This window comes from Neoarius graeffei, chromosome 17, assembly GCF_027579695.1.
Source record: "Neoarius graeffei isolate fNeoGra1 chromosome 17, fNeoGra1.pri, whole genome shotgun sequence".
NCBI lineage: Eukaryota > Metazoa > Chordata > Actinopteri > Siluriformes > Ariidae > Neoarius > Neoarius graeffei.
In genome coordinates this window covers 42,188,317-42,215,013 of record NC_083585.1, presented here as the reverse complement: position 1 = coordinate 42,215,013, position 26,697 = coordinate 42,188,317, and the positions used below count along the sequence as shown (strand labels likewise).

Sequence of the window (26,697 nt, the reverse complement as noted above, 5' to 3'; positions counted from 1 at the left end):
GTTTTAGAAGAATTAGACTTGGAGTTTTCGTTGAAACGTGAGCAGGAAGAGGCTCTCCGCTCATTCCTTTTCAAGAAGGACGTTTTCGCCGTTTTGCCGACCGGCTATGGCAAAAGTCTGATCTACCAGCTGGCTCCGCTCGTAGCCAAAAGGATGGGGCTAGTTTGTGCAGTACGAAGAATTAATAAACAGCTTTGAAACATTACTTTTTGATTGTTTCTTATTTTCCCGTTATTTTAAATTTAAGGGAAATTATTTCACCAAACACCACTAAATAAAAACTCTCAAAAACAGTTTAAGCAAACCCTTGAAAAACACTTGGAAAAAAAAAAGAGTGTATGTGGTACAGACTCCAAACTTGTGGTCATTATCTCCAAACTTCTTAATATCTAGAACCTGTTTATTAATTAATACGCATTTTGAAAAATTATTTATTTCAAGGTCTCCCCCACTGCTTTCTGTCGCTCTGACTACGTCACAGTCACTGTTGCGCTGATTGGTCAGAGCGTTGGCCTATACGCACAGAGACAGTTTGAAAGACAGCGGTTTGTTCCTCCTACACCCGTCAGAAATGTCTATGGATTGAGGCCAGACTAAATATTCACATTTAGTCTGGCTTGCCAGGCTATTGACGGCATGCAATATTGTTAGCATATCGCTTATCCTACGTGTATTACGTCACTCTACCCAATGGAGAACGAGCGTTGAATATGGTTTACGATATTGCATGGTTGTCAAGACAACATGATGTCAACGTCAGAGACATAAAACTTCCGCGCTAGCGAGCGACTGTGACAATTTGTAAACAAATACGGCTGCCAGGTTTGCTTTGTTAAATACGGAAGCTTTTGAGAGAATTCTGAAAGAGAAAGATGTGTTGAACACCTGAAAGGAATGTATTATAATAACAAGTGTTGCCAGGCAAACAAACCTCGCCCAGTAGCACTTATTTTAGTGTTATAACAACTGATTCAATCTCACAAGTGTGGTCTCTGTTCTTTCAAGGTCACTAATACGAATGAGAACATTTTGCTTCATAAGTGTAATGTAAAGACTCTAAATATCTGCCAAAAAGCCCTTACAAAACTTTTTATCTGACTTTTCAGAAGGACCAAACAAAAGCTGTTACAGGGACGAGAGTGGGTGGTCATCAAAAAAGCAGAAAACAGGATAAAGGTATGCGAGGGCGATGAAGGCACCCAGAGCCAACGGGGTCTGGGAGGCAGGGCTCGAAATTAACTTTTTTTCTTTGTGTCCCCCAGTGGTCCCGAATTCTGTGTTGTATTGTCCCGAATGGAAGCAATAGTGTCCCCATTTTTTTCCTCTCTGAAATAACCAGTGGTTAATATTATCATATGAAGTCTCATCTCATCTCATTATCTCTAGCGCTTTATCCTGCCCTACAGGGTCGCAGGCAAGCTGGAGCCCATCCCAGCTGACCACGGGCGAAAGGCGGGGTACACCCTGGACAAGTCGCCAGGTCATCACAGGGCTGACACATAGACACAGACAACCATTCACACTCACATTCACACCTACGCTCAATTTAGAGTCACCAGTTAACCTAACCTGCATGTCTTTGGACTGTGGGGGAAACCGGAGCACCCGGAGGAAACCCACGCGGACACGGGGAGAACATGCAAACTCCACACAGAAAGGCCCTCGCCGGCCACGGGGCTCGAACCCAGGACCTTCTTGCTGTGAGGCGACAGCGCTAACCACTACACCACCGTGCCGCCCATCATATGAAGTTACTATTATATTTGTAACTATGCGATTTTGAACCCCTTATATCATTTTTACAATAAGTCACAAGACACAAGCGACACATGTCCTATACATCATCTACTTCAAAATTACAGTTATTGCATTTTCAGTTTATTAAACTTTGGCGATCTCACTGTATGAATAGATACCCGTTTATTTAAAGGGGCCAACTAGCTCATTCAGAAAATGTTTCAACTCCCGACATCTGCAGTACACTTTAGTTGAAAATAAGACCCCTTTTATGTTCATTTCATCTACTTATACCTTGAATATCTGTTGGCACTTATAAGGCCAACTTATAATTTTCACCATTACCGTTATCCATTTTTATGAACTTTCCGTTATCCATTTTTATGAACTTTCCGTTATCCATTTTATGAACTTTCCGTTATCCATTTTATGAACTTTCCGTTATCCATTTTATGAACTTTCCGTTATCCATTTTATGAACTTTCGCTGCCGAAGCGTGGGTGCAAATGTTAGCAATATCAACATAGTGCCAGGGTCCGAGCCTAGTTGTGCTGCTGACTGACTAAACTTTCTGAACTAGAAAGACACCAAGAAAACTCACTTATTCTGTTGAACGCTATCTTCCGTCAATATCATCCACATCATTCCTGTTGTATTTTATAACGTGTCTAACAGTGTTAGACACGTTATATAGCGTTGCCTGCAGACCAGGCGATGACGCTTTGGATCCTGAAGGTCCCGGAGACGTTATGTCTGGGCTTTCAGTTTCTTCCCCGCGGTCGGTCCGCTTCAACCACTTCAGCATTTTTGTTCTGGCAAGAGTCGGCGCAGCGTGTGCGGTAGCAATTCCATTCCAAGTCCATATAATGCGGCCGAAGATTCTAGAACAGAATGCGCTGCTCTGTAGCCTACGGATGCAGGTGCATCGAAAGTGTAGCTACTATGTATTTTTCGCTGTTAACGTTTTAAAATTAAAATTGACAAATTAGGTGAATGTCTACGTATGTGTTACGGCTTTGTAAATAATATTAATGTAGAACTTTTTTCTAGATCTGTTTTTTTTCCATTGTCCCGGGATTGTCCCAGATATGATAATTTTGTGTCCCGATGACATTTTTTATGGTCCCCGGGACATCGGGACACCGTTAGTTTCGAGCGCTGCTGGGAGGGATATCCCCTCAGGAAAATTTTGAAAAATAAGGCCTTACAAACCACTTTTCCTGCAATCTGAGCTGTAGTAGATAAAAAATATCTGTTGTCTTTTTTATATATTTACATGAAAATGTGGATCAAATCAATAGGAGTATTGTTTGAATTCAAAATAAAATCACATTCTACATTCAAGGGTACGGTTATAATTCATGTTCGACAACAACGACAAACTAAATTCGCATTAAACTTAAGTTCTATTAATTATCAAAATGTTCATACAACCCCGATTCCAAAAAAGTTGGGACAAAGTACAAATTATAAACAAAAACGGAATGCAATGATGTGGAAGTTTCAAAATTCCATATTTTATTCAGAATAGAACATAGATGACATATCAAATGTTTAAACTGAGAAAATGTATCATTTAAAGAGAAAAATTAGGTGATTTTAAATTTCATGACAACAACACATCTCAAAAAAGTTGGGACAAGGCCATGTTCACCACTGTGAGACATCCCCTTTTCTCTTTACAACAGTCTGTAAACGTCTGGGGACTGAGGAGACAAGTTGCTCAAGTTTAGGGATAGGAATGTTAACCCATTCTTGTCTAATGTAGGATTCTAGTTGCTCAACTGTCAGGTCTTTTTTGTCGTATCTTCCGTTTTATGATGCGCCAAATGTTTTCTATGGGTGAAAGATCTGGACTGCAGGCTGGCCAGTTCAGTACCCGGACCCTTCTTCTACGCAGCCATGATGCTGTAATTGATGCAGTATGTGGCTTGGCATTGTCATGTTGGAAAATGCAAGGTCTTCCCTGAAAGAGACGTCGTCTGGATGGGAGCATATGTTGCTCTAGAACCTGGATATACCTTTCAGCATTGATGGTGTCTTTCCAGATGTGTAAGCTGCCCATGCCACACGCACTAATGCAACCCCATACCATCAGAGATGCAGGCTTCTGAACTGAGCGCTGATAACAACTTGGGTCGTCCTTCTCCTCTTTAGTCTGAATGACACGGCGTCCCTGATTTCCATAAAGAACTTCAAATTTTGATTCGCCTGACCACAAAACAATTTTCCACTTTGCCATGGTCCATTTTAAATGAGCCTTGGCCCAGAGAAGACGTCTGCGCTTCTGGATCATGTTTAGATACGGCTTCTTCTTTGAACTATAGAGTTTTAGCTGGCAACGGCGGATGGCACGGTGAATTGTGTTCACAGATAATGTTCTCTGGAAATATTCCTGAGCCCATTTTGTGATTTCCAATACAGAAGCATGCCTGTATGTGATGCAGTGCCGTCTAAGGGCCCGAAGATCACGGGCACCCAGTATGGTTTTCCGGCCTTGACCCTTACGCACAGAGATTCTTCCAGATTCTCTAAATCTTTTGATGATATTATGCACTGTAGATGATGATATGTTCAAACTCTTTGCAATTTTACACTGTCGAACTCCTGATATTGCTCCACTATTTGTCGGCGCAGAATTAGGGGGATTGGTGATCCTCTTCCCATCTTTACTTCTGAGAGCCGCTGCCACTCCAAGATGCTCTTTTTATACCCAGTCATGTTAATGACCTATTGCCAATTGACCTAATGAGTTGCAATTTGCTCCTCCAGCTGTTCCTTTTTTGTACCTTTAACTTTTCCAGCCTCTTATTGCCCCTGTCCCAACTTTTTTGAGATGTGTTGCTGTCATGAAATTTCAAATGAGCCAATATTTAGCATGAAATTTCAAAATGTCTCACTTTCGACATTTGATATGTTGTCTATGTTCTATTGTGAATACAATATCAGTTTTTGAGATTTGTAAATTATTGCATTCCGTTTTTATTTACAATTTGTACTTTGTCCCAACTTTTTTGGAATCGGGGTTGTATATTAAATAAAATTTCTTAGGGTGACTGACCTTTTCTCCCTACCATATGTCCTCAATTGAAAAGCACTCGATAATGAATAATTGCTCTTCAATAAAAATGCCTGCTTCCGATGTTTTGCGGTTACAGCGTGGCTCTCAAATGCTTTCAGTCTTCTTGATCGGTAGTTAACCGCACCATCATCACACACAGTACACAGTGCTTTTCCTGCGATGTCGAGTTTCTTAACGAAATCGCCGATGGTAACAGACACGGGTTCATGCTTGCCATCTACTGAAGTTATCGTAACTTTACAATCCAACCAATCCCACCTAAACTTGTTTTTTATACCATCATCGATTTCACGTACCTTCGCTTCGTCTCGCTTGTCAATTGTATTCGGCATTTTGAGTAAAAAAGCCGACACGAAAGAGAAACGTATTTTTGAAGAGCAGCGACGATGAACATGTGCAAGTTTCGATAAAATAGAACGGATGTGGGTACTTTTGTAAGAACTGTTATGATTGGCTATCATGCTCTCGCCATCAATGTTTTGGCCAATTACATTGTAGAGAACACGTATTCTACCGCGAGACTTAGCGAGACTAAAGATGGCGAAAATGTAAACATGTAACATTGTCGTAGGAATGAATTACGCTTGAGTATCACGAAGGAACATACCCCAACCCCCCCTCAATAAATGAAAAAAAAATTCTCAACGGATTTGGCATAATATAAAAAGGTCGATTTTTACTCGGAAAAAGTGGAAATCCGCCGAAAACCGGAAAACTCTCATCCCTGCTGTTATAATCAAAAGGTGAATTTTCTTAAAATAAACACCACTTACTTGATATCGAATCTGTAGCCTTGGCGAACCACGAGGTGAATTTCATTTATCTTTTGATCTGTTGATTATCTCCCGATACTACGAAGTTATAACGAGGTTTCTCTTATTTCGTTTCTAGTTCTGATTAATTCCAAAAGTTTGTCAAGAAATAGAACGGGTAATCGAACTTGATCAGTCCAAGTGCTGATTGGTTATAAACGTTGTGTCCTAAATCACTCACTCGTTCACTACACCCTACTCACTATACAGGGAATTACTATATAGAGGACTATATAGTAAGCTTATGAATTACATGGTAAAACTACTTCTTTGCCGTGGCACTACTTTTCGTGATGCATTGTGAGATACTCTGAGTGTACTATATAGGGTGTAATAATGCTCACTATACATTCGGACAGCATTAGAAAATGGCGACCTGACTATATAGTCCACCATGTAGTGAGTAAGGAGTGATTTGGGACATATTCGGGACATTGGGACACCATTTGCACCAAAAACGATTTAGACCTTTTTGGTGACTTTGACCGGATGACCCTCAAAATGTTGGAGGGTCTATTTGAGATCAATGTGCATCTATCCTGAAAGTTTCATGAAGATTGGTCCAGCCGGTTTCCTGTAATGTTGCTAACAAAACAAACAAACAAAAAAGACAAAGAAACCCCACCGAAAACAATACCTCACTCCGTCCTGGGCGAGGTAACAATAATAGCTGTTTTCGTGGTATATCAGATATATTCCATTCAGCTAGCATGATAGTGAACTCTTCTTCAACTCTCGTGCTAGATGAATGGAGTGTATTTGATATAAAAACACACAACACCAGCCAATAAATATTATTTTAATAATCTGATGTGGACAGCACTGTCGCCTCACAGCAAGAAGGTTCGGGGCTCGAGCCCAGTGGCTGGCGAGGGCCTTTCTGTGTGGAGTTTGCATGTTCTCCCCGTGTCCGCGTGGGTTTCCTCCGGGTGCTCCGGTTTCCCCCACAGTCCAAAGACATGCAGGTGAGGTTAACTGGTGACTCTAAATTGACCGTAGGTGTGAATGAGAGTGTGAATGGTTGTCTGTGTCTATGTGTCAGCCCTGTGATGACCTGGCGACTTGTCCAGGGTGTACCCCGCCTTTCGCCCGTAGTCAGTTGGGATAGGATCCAGCTTTCCCGTGACCCTGTAGAACAGGATAAGCGGTTGCGGATAATGGATGGATCTGATGTGGATGCCCTAAATAGAGCACTCGCTTGCTCACTCGAGTTTGTTGATGGTGTCGTGGCTGCTGCTTTATGTCCCGGGGCTCCCTCATGCCTGTGTTACCTTCTGGCTCTCCCCTTTTAGTTATGCTGTCATAGTTAGTTTTGCCGGAGTCCCTGCTTGTACTCAGTGCAATATGTATACTGTTCCTACTTATTCAGGTGACATTGGGCATACCTAACTACCTGTGTTTTCTCTCCCCCCAAAAAAAATCTGTCCCTCTGAGTTACACGCCAATCCTGGGATCGAGATTCTGACCTCTTCTGCTCCCCGGACCTGCCTAATCCATCCTGATGCCCTGTGTCTGGTTGGAGTCTCATCACATCGCTCCTGTAGAGGACGGCCCCATACGGACAGTTGAAAGTCACACTTGGAAGACGCTCTGGACACTTACAGTAATGCTGAGGACTACAGCTGACTTGCTAACTTTAGGACTGCAGTTGTCATGAACAGTTTTGCACTCAAGTTTCCATCAATGAAGAGTTATAACATCAACGAAACTGACTTCATGTTAAAACTGTTAATGTTGTAGTCATGTTGTCTGTTGGTGCCCAAATGAGGATGGGTTCCCTTTTGGGATCTCTCGAGGTTTCTTCCTCATGTCGTCTGAGGGAGTTTTTCCTTGCCACTGTCGCCACAGGCTTGCTCATTGGGGATAGATGAGGGATAAAATTGGCTCATGTCTTGGGTTATTCAGATTCTGTAAAGCTGCTTTGGGACAATATCTATTGTTAAAAGTGCTATACAAACAAACTTGACTTGACTGAACCCTTAAGGGTAGTATCTCACTGGGATGCGACAGCTTGCGACAAATTGCGAATATCATTCGCGACAGAGTTTCAAAAGCGTCTTGAAACATTCGCGGGGCTTCTCAATTTCCTCGCATGAGTCGCAAAGTGTCGCTCCTTCATCACTGAAATTTTGAACATGTTCAAAAAATTCGTGTGACAAAATTTCTCTCAAAATACCCACAAATGCTTCGCTGGTGTCGCAAAGCTGTCGCGAACCCTTCTCAAGTCAGTTTCCGTGAGACAGGAAGTGCAAGTTGAGACAGGAAGTGCGAGCCAGTATCTCACTGGGCTGAGACAGCCTGCGACTAGTTGGAGACACAACAATTGTGGTAAAATATGCGAATATCAATTCAATGCGATTCCAAGTGAAAATTCTCGCTAATTTGCATATTTTATCGCAATTGTTGCGTCTCCAACTAGTCGCAGGCTCGACAGCTTACGACAAATTGTGAACGTCATCCGCGAGAGAGCTTCAAAAGTGTCTTGAAACATTCGCGGGGCTTCTCAATTTCCTCGCATGAGTCGCAAAGTGTCGCTCCTTCATCACTGAAATTTTGAACATGTTCAAAAAATTCGTGCGACAAAATTTCTCTCAAAATAGCCACAAATGCTTCGCTGGTGTCGCAAAGCTGTCGCGAACCCTTCTCAAGTCAGTTTCCGTGAGACAGGAAGTGCAAGTTGAGACAGGAAGTGCGAGCCAGTATCTCACTGGGCTGAGACAGCCTGCGACTAGTTGGAGACACAACAATTGTGGTAAAATATGCGAATATCAATTCAGTGTGATTCCAAGTGAAAATTCTCGCTAATTTGCATATTTTATTGCAATTGTTGCGTCTCCAACTAGTCGCAGGCTCGACAGCTTACGACAAATTGTGAACGTCATCCGCGAGAGAGCTTCAAAAGTGTCTTGAAACATTCGCAGGGCTTCTCAAGTTCCTCGCATGAGTCGCAAAGTGTCGCTCCTTCGTCGCTGAAATTTTGAACATGTTCAAAAAATTCGTGCGACAAAATTTCTCTCAAAATAGCTGCAAAACCATCGTGAACCCTTCTCAAGTCAGTTCCCGTGAGGCTTCCTCTACTTCCCTGCCTGCTGAGGGAAAGCCGGGCTGCGACAGCCTGCGACTAGCTGGAGACACAACAATTGTGGTAAAATACGCGAATATCAATTTCAGCGTGATTCCAAGTGAAAATTCTCGCTAATTCGCATATTTTATCGCAATTGTTGTGTCTCAAACTAGTCGCAGCCCAGTGAGATACTACCCTTACACTGATGTCTTCCTCTCATCTTTGAACGACTAGGTCAGGGGTCACCAAACTTTTTCTCTGGGGGCCACATTGTCGTTCCTGACTGTGATGGGGGGCCGGGGTCGGGTCAGCTATATAACATAGAATTGTATGACCCAGACAAATATGACCACCTCATTGTGTAGTAGAGATTACTAGCCTGGCACAGCCATCTCATCTCATCTCATCTCATTATCTGTAGCCGCTTATCCTGTTCTACAGGGTCGCAGGCAAGCTGGAGCCTATCCCAGCTGACTACGGGCGAGAGGCGGGGTACACCCTGGACAAGTCGCCAGGTCATCACAGGGCTGACACATAGACACAGACAACCATTCACACTCACATTCACACCTACGCTCAATTTAGAGTCACCAGTTAACCTAACCTGCATGTCTTTGGACTGTGGGGGAAACCGGAGCACCCGGAGGAAACCCACACGGACATGGGGAGAACATGCAAAAACTCCGCACAGAAAGGCCCTCGTCGGCCACGGGGCTCGAACCCGGACCTTCTTGCTGTGAGGCGACAGCGCTAACCACTACACCACCGTGCCGCCCCGGCACACCCATCCCCACTACTACGTATATCCACACTTGATTCCTGGCACATATTTGCTTATCTTTACTAGTGGTTTGCAAAAGTAGTAATCGAGTCTAGTCACTAGGTGATGATGTGGCCCAAATAAGCATGCCTTGCTGTGGATTTTGGCTCACAGACTGTAGAAACTACGTAACCCAGAATGCATTGCGCTTACATCAACTTAAAACACACACCACAGGTCTGGATTTCACAGACACATGCTTTAAACATGTGAAATGAGATGCTGGTGTTAATAACCTCATCTCACTGGTTTCTCTCACAGCGTGGCTCAGGAAGGTCTGAATGAGAAATATCAGCTTGCTATGGAGATACCTTTCAAAAGTTTCCATGGTGAAGCTGATAAGTGGTCTGTTGAGGAAGGTACAGAACTGTTTGGGGGTCGGCAGCCCTGTCCTTTCACCACAACCTGCAGCCGGCAGAACCACCGCCACCGGGAAACCCACGGCATCGCGCCCCGTCATTCCCTCACAGTGGTCGGATTCGAATTTCAGGAAAAGCCCCGGATCGCCAGGCCGCCGCTCTTCCCTCTTTAACCCGAAGCTAGTCGGCTAATCCAACCAGCAAACATAACTCTAAATAGCTTTAAATAACCAGAACGGACAGCATTCAAACTTAGTTCCATATAACTCCGAACTCCCTGTAGTTGTTCACTTCAGGAGCGATGAAATAATACCATCTGCAGCCTGTGTAGTGCACTATAAAGGCAGTAGGAAGCCATTTGGGATTCAGCCTTTACAGAGACGCCTGTGCTACTTTAGCTTTAGCATGGTAGCAAAGCACAAGCGGTTATAACACCTCAGGGAGCTAAATGTCCCAGCATGCCATTTTAATGGAGTTTTATTATTATTATTAAAGAAATATATTCTACTAGTCCTCAAACCGCATATAATTTCGACAGATGACTACTCGTTGTTATGAATTATTATTAATTATAAAAGGGGCGTGGTTACATGGGTGGCACAGAGTGGCATCTGCCATCCCAGAGGTCTCTTACTGCTGTTAAATCATCTCATCTCATCTCATCTCATCTCATTATCTCTAGCCGCTTTATCCTGTTCTACAGGGTCGCAGGCAAGCTGGAGCCTATCCCAGCTGACTACGGGCGAAAGGCGGGGTACACCCTGGACAAGTCGCCAGGTCATCACAGGGCTGACACATAGACACAGACAACCATTCACACTCACATTCACACCTACGGTCAATTTAGAGTCACCAGTTAACCTAACCTGCATGTCTTTGGACTGTGGGGGAAACCGGAGCACCCGGAGGAAACCCACGCGGACACGGGGAGAACATGCAAACTCCACACGGAAAGGCCCTCGCCGGCCACGGGGCTCGAACCCGGACCTTCTTGCTGTGAGGCGACAGCGCTAACCACTACACCACTGTGCCGCCCGCTGTTAAATCATATTCATTTAATAAATATTATAATGTTGAGGGTATGTTGCCTAGATTTCTTAAGTATCATGAATTATAGAGCAACGATGAAGCCAACACAGTGATGTTATAATGTGGATAATGATAAGATGTGAGATGGTGCTGCCTGTTAGTGTTCTGTTGCCGTCTTTCAAAAATAAAAAATAAAAATAAAGGATTCTCTCTGAATAGTCACCTCACAGCAAGCAAGTTCTGGGTTCGAACCTGCCAGGGTGTAGAGTTTGCATGATCTCCTTGTGCCTGTTTCCTCCAAGTCCAAATACATACGGATGAGGTCAACTGGCTACTCTAAATTTCCCATAGGTCTCTATGTTCGCCCTAATAAACTGACAACCTGTCTCATCCAGTGTCAGCTGGGATTGTCTCCGGCTCACCCTGACCCGTAATGAATAAGTGGTATAGAAAACGAATGAGGGCGGCACGGTGGTGTAGTGGTTAGCGCTGTCGCCTCACAGCAAGAAGGTCCTGGGTTCGAGCCTCGTGGCTGGCGAGGGCCTTTCTGTGTGGAGTTTGCATGTTCTCCTCGTGTCCGCATGGGTTTCCTCCAGGTGCTCGGGTTTCCCCCACAGTCCAAAGACATGCAGGTTAGGTTAACTGGTGACTCTAAATTGAGCGTAGGTGTGAATGTGAGTGTGAATGGTTGTCTGTGTCTATGTGTCAGCCCTGTGATGACCTGGCGACTTGTCCAGGGTGTACCCCGCCTTTCACCCGTAGTCAGCTGGGATAGGCTCCAGCTTGCCTGCGACCCTGTAGAACAGGACAAAGCGGCTAGAGATAATGAGATGAGATGAGAAAACGAATGAATGAGCTCTTAGTGTACTAGTAAAGAAGAAGAAAAAGAAAGCACAACTTTATTCATCACACACTTGTGAAATTTCCTCTCTGCATTTAACCCATCTGAAGCAGTGAACACACACACATACCCAGAGCAGTGGGCAGCTATGCTAACAGCGCCCAGGGTTAGGTGCCTCGCTCAAGGGCACCTCAGCCCAAGACCGTCCCACATTAACCTAACCTACGTCTTTGGATTGTGGGGGGAAACCGGAGCACCCGGAGGAAACCCACGCAGACACGGGGAGAACATGCAAACTCCACACAGAAAGGCCCTCGCCGGCCTCTGGGTTCGAACCCAGAACCTTTTTGCTGTGAGGTGACCGTGCTAACCACTACACCACTGTATACACAAACACTAAGTATTTAGGAAAACATAGCTGGTTAATTCTCAATAGGTATAAGATGTACATATGAAGCTCTGTGATGACCTGGCGACTTGTCCAGGGTGTACCCCGCCTCTCGCCCATAGTCAGCTGGGATAGGCTCCAGCTTGCCTGCGACCCTGTAGGACGGGATGGATGAAAATATTTCACAAACTGAATTCAGATCTCTTATGTCTAGATCCGCTGGTCGCCGGTTCGACTCCCCGGACCAGCAGGAATGTCTGAAGTGCCCTTGAGCAAGGAACCTAACCCCGAACTGCTCCCCAGGCTGCGTATGTTCTACATTGCTCTGGATCAGAGCATCTGCTAAATGCCTGTAATGTAGATTCAATGTTTAATAAGTGTGTATGATCTTTGTGTAGGTTATGCATAATGGCAACCGTTAATGTGTTGCAAACTGACAATTTAAAAGGGAAGAAGACCAAAGAAAACAGACCAAAAAAATGACATGTATCCAAATTATGACCATTTAATACTTTTACACAAAAACAGTGAAATTGCCATCATATCAAATAGTGCAATATAATGCCTGTATAAAATTACAACACGTATATGAAGGATTAGATGACCCACATGATGAGAACATCAATATAAAATATATTACATCAATGTATACTTGCTAACAGTAACTAAATATCTTGCAGTTACATATTTAAATGCTTTATATTTACACACATTACACACACAGACTGTATTTACTTTATTTACACAGCTATATTGTTCTCAAACACGAGATATTCAGGGTCATCTGGCTTTCGATGGAGAGTATAGCCAGTGCTATGATTTCTCACAGAGAGACAGTCATGGTCAGGTGATATTTTCAATATACTGAAATGCCAAACTCTGGCATAAAGTCGGTATGGATAGTATAGGAAGCACGAGCAGTGATTGTATGGCACTTTGCTGGAGGCTGAGTTTGATCTGAAGCCACTACGTCTGGAATAGCCATCAGTTTCCATTCAACATGTTATCCTGATAATCAATGTGCTCTACTCCTGAGCTCTTCAGCTCTGCAGTCCTTCTTTCACAGGTAGTCCAGAGTCTTTTTTTTTTTCTTTTCATTCAGAGCCCGATGGCTCAGGACTCCGACTCGTGCCAATTCCCGTTCACTTTTCTATTTCGATGCTTCCGCTTGCTTTTGGGCTTGTGGATCTGCTGACGTTGAGTGATGCTCTCAGACTTGTTTGCTGATTCATTGTGCTGTTTCAGGTAACGTTTGCACTTGCAGCCGGTCACCACTGTGATCTTGTAGGTCCTGGTGCTGCCATCCTGGCACTGCAGCTGAATGCGTTCGGTGCGGGTCTTGTCATTGACGCAACGCCAGTCCTGGCTGCCCCGGCGGCTCCTCGGCTTTTTACCATATCCACCTATCCAGTTGGGGAGCATCTGGGCAGCGAGGCACTCTCCTGCACACACCAGCTCTTTAATGGGGTTGATACTGGTGCACTGGCCGTCCGAGATGTACTTCGTAGAGCGCAGTTCTCTGCAACCCATCGGCCCTGGATCTGGAATTAGACAGTGAGGAGCAATTTTTAGACATTTTATACCTACTAGCCTAATCATATGACATATGAAGTCCATCATAGTGCAATGTTATGAAATATTTACCCATATACACTTGGAATTCAATATATAACCAGTGAGTGAGATCCTATTAGCTATACAGAAAAGCTGTTATGGGTTACACAGAAATCAAGCACAGTCGTGGTATGCATATGAACAAAGTTGAATGCATTCATTATACAGTTTCACTTTGTATCACTGCCCCACCTACATGCCTTTCTATAGCATATGAGGAAATGGTTTAACGCACAAAGGAATGTTGTGTAAAAGTCTAATCCATTGTTTGATTAGCGCTGCTGTTGATACTATGAACATTCCTCTCCCCTCGGGCTACACCACCTGACAGCGCAACCCAAGCCAAGCTGCTTTCACCAAGCACACATACACACACACCTCAGCAACAATGAGCCCCCTTCTCTATGACAGCGTGTGATGAATGGAGAGCGGACAGGCCTTTCTTTCTCCCCGCTTCAGGTAGCAGGGATTCAAGACGAACACGGTGCTGACCGGAGACATGAGCAACTGAGATGCAGCACCATTCACACAGCCTGACAGGATTCAGTCAGCAGGTATTGTGCTCTGAATTCTCTCATCTTTGCCAGTGAACATGGGTGCATGCCAAAAGAGTGTGTCATCCATCCATATACACTTATTCACTCATTCAGAACCTCACTGAGATAGTCACTTTATATCTGACAACATGGGTAAACTTTAAAAGTGGTGGGAGAAACTGAACGTTGCGATTAGAAATGAGCGAAGTCGGTTTGATAGAACAGCAGGAGTGGTTTTTAGCTCGTAAATAACTGTTAGATTCTCTGAACTTATCATCGCAGATTAATGATACAGTGAAAGTCTTGACTACAATCGAAGTATTACGATCAAAAAATAAAAATAAAAAAAACCTTACTGTCCTAATTAGATTAAGCTAATTGGCTTTTTTCTTCCTTTCCTCCAAGTTTCTTTTAATCCAAGTTCCACCTGTGTCCATAGCACCCTAAGACAGAGGTTCACAAACCCTCCGACTAGGGAACCCTTCCAAAAAATGTCCTCGGACCCGCTTATAAATCACAGTACAGATTTATTTTATCGCCATTATGTAACTGTTCAGATATTAGGTACGCAGGCAAATATGAACGATTATATTTATTTATTTATTGGCGCCATCCCAACCCAGTTACGCTGCGTCAAAAAACGTACATTCCAAACAATTTGCATCATATAAAACTGACTTCATTTAAACCGACGTTGGAAATGTTTAAACTGTGTTTATCTTGCATCGTTGCGCTTATTCAACTCCAGGAAGCAGCTGGGCGTATAACGATAATGACTTAGTCACTGATCATGATCTCCGCCACAATAAGGCCAGTTTGAAAAGAGGGGCAGGGGGGAGCAAAGCAAAAACAAACAATATCACCAACCTCCAGGCAATAGACCCCTGTGGGTTCAGAGGAGCCTGTTCAGTGACAGAATGCTCCTTCCCAAGTGCAGGACGAACAGACTTAAAAACTCCTTTGTCCCTCACGCCATCAGACTGTACAACTCCTCTCTGGGGGGAGGAGGGGGAACAGGAGGACAGAGGACGGGAAGGAGCAGCAGCCTAGCCTGACAAAAAGCAATACTGGACAATGTGCAATATAAAGTGCAATATCTCTCCTGCTGGCTCCTTTCCCCCCCACTACTTCCTCTCTTCCCCATATCTTATTCTTTTTATATTTGTATATGTAAATATTTAATTTATCTAGAAGTTTTTTCTCTATTTTCTATTCTCTGTTTATCCTGTAATGATGCTGCTGGAATTTTAATTTCCCTGAGGGAACCCTCCCAAAGGGATCAATAAAGTTCTATCTAATCTAGTCTAATCTAATATTTTTTACTTTAAGTCAAATTTATGTAGCCAGACGCCCCTTCAGTATGGATTTCTTGAACATTATTAAAATTTTCCAAAATTATTTATTTTTGAAGCCAGACAGCTTTCTAAACCTGAACCTTCCTCTGATGGAAGATATTTAGATTTGAGTTGACTTTGGTGCTTGGACCCCTAAATATACTCTACCGTTCAAAAGTTTAGGGTCACTTTGAAATGTCCTTATTTTTGAAAGAAAAGCACTGTTCTTTTCAATGAAGATCACTTTAAACTAATCAGAAATCCACTCTATCCATTGCTAATGTGCTAAATGACTATTCTAGCTGCAAATGTCTGGTTTTTGGTGCAATATCTCCATAGGTGTATAGAGGCCCATTTCCAGCAACTCTCACTCCAGTGTTCTAATGGTACAATGTGTTTGCTCATTGCCTCAGAAGGCTAATGGATGATTAGAAAACCCTTGTACAATCATGTTAGCACAGCTGAAAACAGTTGAGCTCTTTAGAGAAGCTATAAAACTGACCTTCCTTTGAGCAGATTGAGTTTCTGGAGCATCACATTTGTGGGGTCGATTAAATGCTCAAAATGGCCAGAAAAATGTCTTGACTATATTTTCTATTCATTTTACAATTTATGGTGGTAAATAAAAGTGTGACTTTTCATGGAAAACACAAAATTGTCTGGGTGACCCTAAACTTTTGAACGGTAGTGTACACAGTCATAACTTTGTAGGTTATGATTTCTACCACTTCCAAAAACAAACAAACAAACAAACAAACAAACAAACAAACAAACAAATCACGGATCCCTTCTGGCTATGCTTTATGGACCCCTGGGGGTCCCTGGCCCCCACTGTGAGAACCGCTGCCCTAAGGAGTGTGTGAAGAGAGCACTGATGAGACGCGCGTGCACTCACCGGCTCGATCCCGCGGCGCGCTCTCGGACCCTCTGCCTCCACCGCGCGCGCGATTCAGAGCCGCTTCATCCGCGGGCTCTTCCGCGGGATCCTCGGCCATGCGGGGATACACAATCTCCGTAGCATCGTTCTTCATAGTAGTGCTGGTCTTCATTAAAACGCACAACAGAAACAGGAGGTTGCGCGATTCATCCATGTGCACGCGCATGGCTCTGGGAAAAGGGATTCAGCCGCGCGCTTGGCCAAGATGAAGAAGAAGAAGAAGAGGATGATGATGATGATGATGAAGCTGCAGTCTCGACTCAACTTGACCCGTCATGTATTGGACTTTATATACGCCTCGGCTCAGGTGAATAACAGCTCGACGTATTGCGCACCCGGCCACGCCCACTCGGATTCCGGCACTCCATGCTTTGAGGTGAACCCAGGCCACGCCCTAAGCCCAAATCCAGAGGACGCCTATTAACAAAACGCCACCATGGGATACTGTGTGCGGTTTTGGACATCTGGCCTGATGTGACTGAGCTATTTGACGTCGGCCGTAAAAAAAAAAAAAACTAGGTCATGTATGGGAGCAGAAAATAGTAAAGCAAAATAAAATCACGGTGCATAAACCCACTCCAGATATCCAACATAGCCTTCTGGGATTATTTTTATCTCACTCTTTATTGAAGCCACTTTTGTATGGAATCAATTTTGTGCCAAAATGTCTCATCTCATCTCATTATCTCTAGCCGCTTTATCCTGTTCTACAGGGTCGCAGGCAAGCTGGAGCCTATCCCAGCTGACTACGGGCGAAAGGCGGGGTACACTCTGGACAAGTCGCCAGGTCATCACAGGGCTGACACATAGACACAGACAACCATTCACACTCACATTCACACCTACGGTCAATTTAGAGTCACCAGTTAACCTAACCTGCATGTCTTTGGACTGTGGGGGAAACCGGAGCACCCGGAGGAAACCCACGCGGACACGGGGAGAACATGCAAACTCTGCACAGAAAGGCCCTCGCCGGCCACTGGGCTCGAACCCGGACCTTCTTGCTGTGAGGCGACAGCGCTAATCACTACACCACCGTGCCGCCCACGACAAATCAAAATACACAAAAAAAAGTCAATTTTTTTAGACTGGCAAAGAAATTATTCGTGTAATCGTGCAAAATATCAGTCTATTACTCTTCAGAAACCTTTTATTTTTGTTCCGCGTCTTTCTCAGTTTTGTTTGACGTAATTTATTTTGGTTGCGATTGCAGCTTTCTCGTTTGCGCTCCCTGACTTTTTGCTTGCAGTTTTGGCACAAACTTCACGTGTGGGTGGGCTGTCCAGGAATGCATTCCCATTGGCTAACTTGCGTTTGACTGACAGCTACGCTCAGCCATTTCCTACTCGGATTCTGGCGGACTGTTTGCCGAGTGACCGATCCATTGACGGTAAACAAGGATCGAGTGGATTTCAGTGGCGACTATGATATTGAATTAATTCAACAAAGTGTAAGTGCGGGACAAATGTGTTGTATGTGTTGCAGTAGTGCACATTATGCAGGTGTTTCGTGGAAAGTCAAATGTTAGCCTTGGCTCCACTACCCGTATAATAATATAATAGCTGTCTTGCTAACGTTAAACACGCCTGCATAATGTGCACTACTGCAACACATACAACACATTTGTCCCGCACTTACACTTTGTTGAATTAATTCAATATCATAGTCGCCACTGAAGTCCACTCGATCCTTGTTTACCGTCAATGGATCGGTCACTCGTCAAACATACCCCTTTTCCACCAAATCAGTTCCAGTGCTGGTGCTGGTTCACAACTCGTTCAACTTGCGACCCAGCTGAGAACCAGTTTGCTTTTCCATCGCTCGCGGTGCTAAGCAGAGCCACGTCATTACGTCGCTATAAACGTCAGTTACGTCACCGTATACGGAAGTTACGAATAAACCTTGGCACGAATATCGAAGCAAAAACAACACGGAAGAAGCAGCAGCAACAATAATAATAATGGATGACTTCGCGTTTGTACAGCTGCTGCTTCTCGTCGCTTAAAAATGGCGATCTTTCGTGGTCTTGTTATTGTTGTTGGTCTTAACAACTCCGCCCCCCCGCTGACGTAAGTGGTTCTTTCCTCTGGCCCAGCAGAGAGTTGGTGCTAGCCTGGAACCGGTTTTTCTGGCCCAAAGCCAGTTTTTTGTCAGTGGAAACAGAAAACCCGGTTCCAAACTAAGCACTGGCCCCGAACTAGTCTGGTTAACACCAGACCATATCACAAGTGAAATATTGTCTGGAATCCGCCTATTGAATTTCTCATAGGGGAGGTGTGGTTTACGATTGTCAACGGCCGTTTATTGGATGTTGCGAATGTCTATCATTTGGCGTATACGTAGCCCATGGCCAATCATGGCAGTTGTACCCGGTGACGTAGTTAGAGCGACGAAGAGGCGAAGAAAGACTGTAACGCCAAACACTGTTCTTTTTTTAAAACAAACTTTCGCTCTCAACTATTCAGAACAGTGTCTAAAGCTTGATCGAAAGTTTGGTTCGTATCGCTCGCCGCCATGTTAAATGTGATCCGTAAACAGTCCCAAATAAACTACAAGCTTCCGTTTGTCGAGTAGTACGCGTCACCGTCATTCCACCCCTCCCCACTCTCTGATTGGCTCCCTAACTCAGGTGAGCCTTTAGACCATAGTTTCCATGCTGTCTTTTCAGATCGGAACGATTGTGCAAAGCAGCATGGGATTTCCCAGGCTAGCCCTGAACCAGCCCTGGAACTGCTTTGGTGGAAAAGGGGCAACAGTCCGCCAGAATCCGGGGAGGAAATGGCCGCAACAGCCTCCGGGGAATGGCTGAGCGTAGCTGTCAGTCAAACGCAAGTTAGCCAATGGGAATGCATTCCTGGACAGCCCACCCACACGTGAAGTTTGTGCCAAAACTGCAAGCAAAAAGTCAGGGAGCGCAAACGAGAAAGCTGGAATCGCAACCAAAATAAATTACGTCAAACAAAACTGAGAAAGATGCGGAACAAAAATAAAAGGTTTCTGAAGAGTAATAGACTGATATTTTGCACGATTACACGAATAATTTGTTTGCCAGTCTAAAAAAATTGACTTTTTTTTTGTATTTTGATTTGTCGTTTTTGTTTGATATTTCAAAAGTATTGTATGAACATTTTGGCACAAAATTGATTCCATACTTTTGCACTCTTGTCTCCTGGGTGGCACCCTTAAGGGTACCTCTTTTATATTTTTACTATGTAATTTTCTCCTGGGAAAGTGGATGTAGTGTAGAGTGCCTTGTAATTATCACGATCCAGATGTGCAAAGCTGATAGAGACATCTCCCAGAAGACTTTAGCTGTAATTCCAGCCAATGGTGGTTTTACCTATTGACCCGGGACACAGGTTCCCTGCACAGTTTAGTGTTTTCTATTCTCAAACACGCGTTAGTTGAATAATCATCGAGTTCACTTCCTGAGTTGTAAAGACAGGAAACACTAAAATGTGTAGGACATACCGTACGGTATGGGGATGGGGTGGGGGGGTGAATATTAATGCAGTTAATTGGTATTTGTGTCACAATTAAAATATTTTGCGTCTTCAAATGTTAGGCATGTTGTATAAAGCAAAGGTTGATGTAGTGGTTAGCGCTGTCGTCTCACAGCAAGAAGGTTCTGGGTTCGAGCCCAGTGGCCGACAAGGGCCTTTCTGTGTGGAGTTTGCATGGTGTCTGCATGGGTTTCCATCCAGGTGCTCCGGTTTCCCTAACAGTCCAAAGACATGCAGGTTAGGTTAATTGGTGGCTCTAAATTGACCGTAGGTGTGAATGATTGTTTGTCTCGAAGTGTCAGCCCTGCGATGACCTGGATGACTTGTCCAGGGTGTACCCTACCTAAGTTACACAAGAGACAGTCTTTTAAAGAGTTACACGAGAACATAAAAATGTTCTTATCTTGACGCAGAGCTTCCTGGAGGAGATGTCCATAGAATCTTATTTAGCGAAAACTCAAATTAAATGAACTCAGACTACCAAGTTTCCCTTTTTATCAAATCATCCTTACTGGATTTTGGTTTAATAAAAGCGTAAAGATGGTAGCATGTCTTGTTGAGTCCAAATAAATTTGAAATGCAAACTATATATACCATGTATACTGTATCCTTAACTCAGGTGCAATATATGTACTGTATATAGGAATCATTGTATATAAAATCACTTCTTTTTTTTTTACTTGTTATTGAACTTATTTAAATTTTTATTTATTCTTTTTTCAGACGATTTTATATTCTATTTTTAGACATGTTTCCTTCTTCTTGATTCAGGAGCTTGGTAGCAAATTTGAATTTCCCTCTGGGGATTAATAAAGTAATTCTGATTCTGAAAAATGTAGCTACATGAGCAAAATATCAAAGTAAACCCGTTGTGTATATATATATCGCTAAATATCTAAGGCAGCACAGTGGTGTAGTGGCTAGCATTGTTGCCTCACAGCAAGAAGGTTCTGGGTTCGAGCCCAGTGGTCAATGAGGGCCTTTCTGTCTGGAGTTTGCATGTTCTCCCCATGTCTGTGTGGGTTTCCATCCAGGTGCTCTAGTTTCCCCCACAGTCCAAAGACCCGCGGGTTAGGCTAATTGGCGATTCTAAATTGCCCATAGGTGTGAACACGTGTGAGTGCACAGAGAGGAACCGGCCACCCTACTGCTCCAATTCTGGCCAAGTCTACCAAACACGGTTCGCCTCAATCCCAGATCGGGTTCGGCAGTGACAACAATGATAAAACAAAGGCTAAAATTCCCAATCAAATCCATTTTAACTCCAGTTTCTATGACTGTATGTAGTCTACACTGCAAAAAAAAACTGAAAACTGAATTTGAGGAGAAAATTACTTCGCACTAGTGAAATTATCTTGCTGCATGGACAGATATTTTTACTTGATAAGACATCTTAGAATAAGTTGGTTGAGATCTAGAACTTGGTTTAATAATCTCAGAATTAGTGTCTTGTATTCTTCTAATAGGAAATGCGAGATCGTTTCAACTATTTTCACTTGCTAAGATATCATTTTTTGCAGCGTATAATATGGAAAAGTTAAAGGGGGGTGAATAATTATGCAAGACATTGTAGATAGGAATGAGGAATGTTCATTACACTACATTTTCCCAAGAAAGGATACACACTAAAGGTGTAGAAGTAGTCCATAGTGACAAGCAAACTTTTTTTTCTTTCTGAAAGAGTAGATCTGTGTGAAGCTTGATTGTATTTAGAATGAAAGTTTATTCGATGGGGCGGCACAGTGGTGTAGTGGTTAGCGCTGTCGCCTCACAGCAAGAAGGTCCGGGTTCGAGCCCCGGGGCCGGCGAGGGCCTTTCTGTGTGGAGTTTGCATGTTCTCCCCGTGTCCGCGTGGGTTTCCTCCGGGCGCTCCGGTTTCCCCCACAGTCCAAAGACATGCAGGTTAGGTTAACTGGTGACTCTAAATTGAGCGTAGGTGTGAATGTGAGTGTGAATGGTTGTCTGTGTCTATGTGTCAGCCCTGTGATGACCTGGCGACTTGTCCAGGGTGTACCCCGCCTTTCACCCGTAGTCAGCTGGGATAGGCTCCAGCTTGCCTGCGACCCTGTAGAACAGGATAAAGCGGCTAGAGATAATGAGATGGATAGATGGATGGATGGATGAAACATACAGAAGCTCCCCTCAATGTGAACTTTGCCTTTTTAAGTGAAAGAGAATGCAGTAGCTCACCCGCCCACTGCCGGTCTTTCTTCCAGTGGAAAAGAACAAGCCTCCTGGCTAAATGTGACCTGAGAGCAAGTACATCTCTGTGAATTACTTAAAGAATGTTGGCTTACAACACACCAGGAAGCACTATTAAGGGATTAGGAGAAATATGTACATTATATAGTTCAAGAAAACTGTTAAAACAGAGCTCTGTAAAGGCACTAACATAGCACGTTTACTTTTATCCAAAGCAACAGCCGAACAACTGTGGCAGTTATTAAAGAGCCAACAGTTATAGAAGTGCTGCAAAACTAGTATGTTAAAGCACAAGATCTTCATTAGCTACTGCACTGGTGTAGAAATCCACTGCTTTACATATTTTTATTATTATTTTTTATTTCGTTTCCGTTTCCGGTTGAGAGTATGTCGTGCGCATTCTGGCTGCCGCTTCTCACCAGAGCTTTTTTTATTTTATTTTTATTTTATTTCTTTTTCAATTTTCATTTTATTCAATTTTTTTTTCTGTGTGTTTGTGTAGTTTGATGTTTGTTTGAGTGTTTTGTCCGCCGGTTGTGGTGTAGCTCCGGACCCAGTTTTGGGCGTTGGTTCCCTCCAGGCCTTGGTTTGCTGTGGGCGATACCTGCACTCCCAGCTGTGGACTGCAGTGAGCTCGTTGCTCATTTAACATTCGTGGGTGTCCAGCGCTCTGCGCTTTTTAACGCTTGGCGTGATGTTCCGAGCGATGTTGCTCGGTGGCGTCGCGACGGCTGTGCAGGCGGTTTGGGACACACCAGCGCTCTGCGTGGCGGAGCTTCTCTGCTCGCTTTGTGGATCCATGGCATGGTGTTCGAGTGATGTTGCTGACGGTGTCACGGCGGCAGTGCTGGAGATGTGGGACTCGTTTTCATGCTCCTTTTGGTGGGACTGTGGCTGCTACACCACTGGAATTACATCTTGACCCCTACTTGGTGGACTTTTTATTTTTTATTTATTCATTCATTCATTTATTTATTTATTTTTTCTTTGTCTATAATTGTAAAGCGTCCTTGGGTTTCTTGAAAGGCGCTATATAAATTTATTATTATTTATTATTATTATATTTATAAACATGAACAACATCTACGTTTTCATGACATGATCTGAAATGTCAGTGGATTGCTTTTGCATGGAGAACAGAGAGAGGCATGACGTTAGCTAGCCTCCGAGAGCAGTGACGCTAAATGAAGAAGAACTTTATTCATCACACGCTTGTCAAATTCCTCTCTGCATTTAACCCATCTGAAGCAGTGAACACACACGTACTCAGAGCAGCAGGCAGCCATGCTAACAGCACCTGGGGAGCAGTTGGGAGTTGGGTGCCTCACTCAAGGGCACCTCAGCCCAAGGCCGTCCCATATTAACCAAACCGCATGTTTTGATGATGATTACCTTAAAGTGCCATTCCACCATTGGATGTATTCTTTGGCATAAAATACAATATATTTTATGACAACATGACTAGACAGAGAAATCTTTTAGCTTCAAAATGATATATCAAACATAATTTTTTGACAACGACAAGTATATTAATTTTGCGACCAAAGTCACCTACCCTTTTAATTTCCGCGCGGTAGTGAAACGTGATGTCATCGGCAGGTCCCCCTTCTTGTGTACCACGTGTCGGTCTATTTTTAGACCAGGAAACCCCCAAAGTGAGAGAGTCATTTCTCCTCGTATATGGGGGCCAAAAAAATTGCGAAAAAGTGAGTTAATCTTTCAGTTAGCTAGATTTATTGGTATTAGCTAGATTTATTGGTATTATTTTTATCGCAGGCGGCACGGTGGTGTCGTGGTTAGCGCTGTCGCCTCACAGCAAGAAGGTCCGGGTTCGAGCCCCGTGGCCGGCGAGGGCCTTTCTGTGTGGAGTTTGCATGTTCTCCCCGTGTCCGCGTGGGTTTCCTCCGGGTGCTCCGGTTTCCCCCACAGTCCAAAGACATGCAGGTTAGGTTAACTGGTGACTCTAAATTGACCGTAGGTGTGAATGTGAGTGTGAATGGTTGTCTGTGTCTATGTGTCAGCCCTGTGATGACCTGGCGACTTGTCCAGGGTGTACCCCGCCTTTCGCCCGTAGTCAGCTGGGATAGGCTCCAGCTTGCCTGCGACCCTGTAGAACAGGATAAAGCGGCTAGAGATAATGAGAATGAGATTTTTATCGCGTTCTATCCGCCATTGCTGATAATATGTGCCACGTCACGTGGTACACAAGAAGGGGAACCTGCCGATGACATCACGCGCGGAAATTAAAAGGGTAGGTGACTTTGGTCGCAAAATTAATATACTTATCGTTGTCAAAAAATTATGTTTGATATATCATTTTGAAGCTAAAAGATTTCTCTGTCTAGTGATACCATTTATATATGTTGTCAAAATATATTGTATTTTATGCCAAAGAATACATCCAATGGTGGAATGGCACTTTAACTAGTGAAGTAATATTCACTGCTAAAACATATTTTGATACTAATTCTAGAATTTTATGAAATAAAAAGGCTCGTATAAATGCTGGCTGAGAAAATCTAAGTTGTACATGAACGAAGAAGAAAAGCGTGTGTGCTGTCTGTGAGTCTGTAATTGACCTGCCTTTAGGAAAGCAATTTATTTGGAATCCCATTAGGATCTTAGAGCTTTCCAGGTATTAAGTCCTAAAACATGAAGATTTAAGTATATAACAGAGTTCTTGTTTACTATACATTGCATTACATTAACACTCTTATCCAGAGTGACATACAACATACCCAGAGCAGCCTGGGGGGCAGTTAGGGGTTAGGTGCCTTGCTCAAGGGCATTTCATCCATCCCTGCTGGTCTAGGGAATCAAACCAGTAACCTTTTGGTCCCTAAAGCTGCTTCTCTAACCATTAGGCCATGGCTTCCCCCAAATATTTACTATATTTGTTTGTGTATCATTATGTAACCTCTGACACCAGGAGTAATTAGACTGTAACAAAACTCAAGCAATACCTTGAAGAGTGAAGCAATATTCACTGCCAATTTGTTTTGAACATTAATTCTAACATTTTTTTTGTTGAAGCAATCCATGAATTCGTTTAAAGTACTGTATTAGAAAAGCTAAGTAATTAATCGATGCAAAGGAAAAGAAAACTGTGAGCATTGTTTATGCATTCACATAAAGCTTTCCAGTTCTATCCATTATCTGTAGCCGCTTATCCTGTACAGGGTCGCAGGCAAGCTGGAGCCTGTCCCAGCTGACTACGGGCGAAAGGCGGGGTACACCCTGGACAAGTCACCAGGTCATCACAGGGCTGACACATAGACACAGACAACCATTCACACTCACATTCACACCTACGGTCAATTTAGAGTCACCAGTTAACCTAACCTGCATGTCTTTGGACTGTGGGGGAAACCGGAGCACCTGGAGGAAACCCACGCGGACACGGGGAGAACATGCAAACTCCGCACAGAAAGGCCCTTGCCATCAGCCACTGGGCTCGAACCTAGAACCTTCTTGCTGTGAAGTGACAGCGCTAACCACTACATCACAGTGCCTCCGCGTTCCAATTCCAAGTCATAAAGTTTAAAATATCTCTCATCTCATCATCTCTAGATGCTTTATCCTGTTCTACAGGGTCGCAGGCAAGCTGGAGCCTATCCCAGCTGACTACGGGCGAAAGGCGGGGTACACCCTGGACAAGTCGCCAGGTCATCACAGGGCTGACACATAGACACAGACAACCATTCACACTCACATTCACACCTACGGTCAATTTAGAGTCACCAGTTAACCTAACCTGCATGTCTTTGGACTGTGGGGGAAACCGGAGCACCCGGAGGAAACCCACGCGGACACGGGGAGAACATGCAAACTCCGCACAGAAAGGCCCTCGCCGGCCACGGGGCTCGAACCCGGACCCTCTTGGTGTGAGGCGACAGCGCTAACCACTACACCACCGTGCCGCCCCGTTTAAATATATATATATTTTTTAATATTTATTCCATATTTAACTGTCATTCTGTGCCTTTTCTTAACTCATGCTTGGTAGTGACTAAGCAACTCCATGTGTTTAGAAACACCATACTGTATCTGCAATGTACACTGGAGACAAATAGGATAGCATGGGAACTCCTAATTTAGTTCATGCCGTACCTATTTTAAGGTCCAGCACATTCTCTTGTAATGCCATATTCAGATCCTTTTCCCAGATGGAGCGTAAAGGGGGGGAAAAACAGGTTTTGCTGATTTTTAATAATCCTTGAAATTGCTCTCTTTAACAAGACATTTCATGAACGAGAAGAGGAATTCAGACATACTCTTCAGGTCTGAGCAATATAAAAGTCATAATATAAAACTAACACAAGATATAGGAAAGTTTAAAACTTTCCTGGAGCTCCTTAAAAGTGGCGAACGTTCCACTGATAAATGCTTGACATCTTAGGCAGGCCAAGGTCTTTCCAGTGTCCAAAGCCCCTCTTCCT

At 43.8% G+C, this 26,697-nt stretch overlaps 2 protein-coding genes across 2 annotated transcripts in view; both read right to left on the bottom strand.

Moving 5' to 3' along the window:
- Positions 1-10,215, bottom strand: part of crppa (CDP-L-ribitol pyrophosphorylase A) — an 83,308-nt gene extending 73,093 nt beyond the window's left edge. Inside the window, exon 1 of the mRNA XM_060898142.1 lies at positions 9,827-10,215. Coding sequence (XP_060754125.1) covers positions 9,827-9,975 — 149 coding nt within the window. The 5' untranslated portion in view covers positions 9,976-10,215. The remainder of the gene's footprint in view (positions 1-9,826) is intronic.
- Positions 10,216-12,702: 2,487 nt separating this feature from the next.
- sostdc1a (sclerostin domain containing 1a) lies at positions 12,703-16,843 on the bottom strand. The gene is made up of 2 exons (XM_060898141.1): positions 16,512-16,843; positions 12,703-13,673 (listed from the first exon to the last, which is right to left on the bottom strand). The coding sequence occupies exons 1-2, from the start codon at positions 16,717-16,719 to the stop codon at positions 13,246-13,248; spliced, it is 636 nt and encodes a 211-aa protein (XP_060754124.1). The 5' UTR covers positions 16,720-16,843; the 3' UTR covers positions 12,703-13,245.
- Positions 16,844-26,697: the final 9,854 nt, after the last annotated feature.

Coding starts and splice junctions, on each gene's coding strand:
- sostdc1a (XM_060898141.1), bottom strand. CDS start 16,719: ATGCGCGTGCACATGGATGAATCGCGCAACCTCCTGTTTCTGTTGTGC. Junction 13,674..16,511: donor CGCGCCGCGGGATCGAGCCG/GTGAGTGCACGC, acceptor GTCTAATTCCAG/ATCCAGGGCCGATGGGTTGC.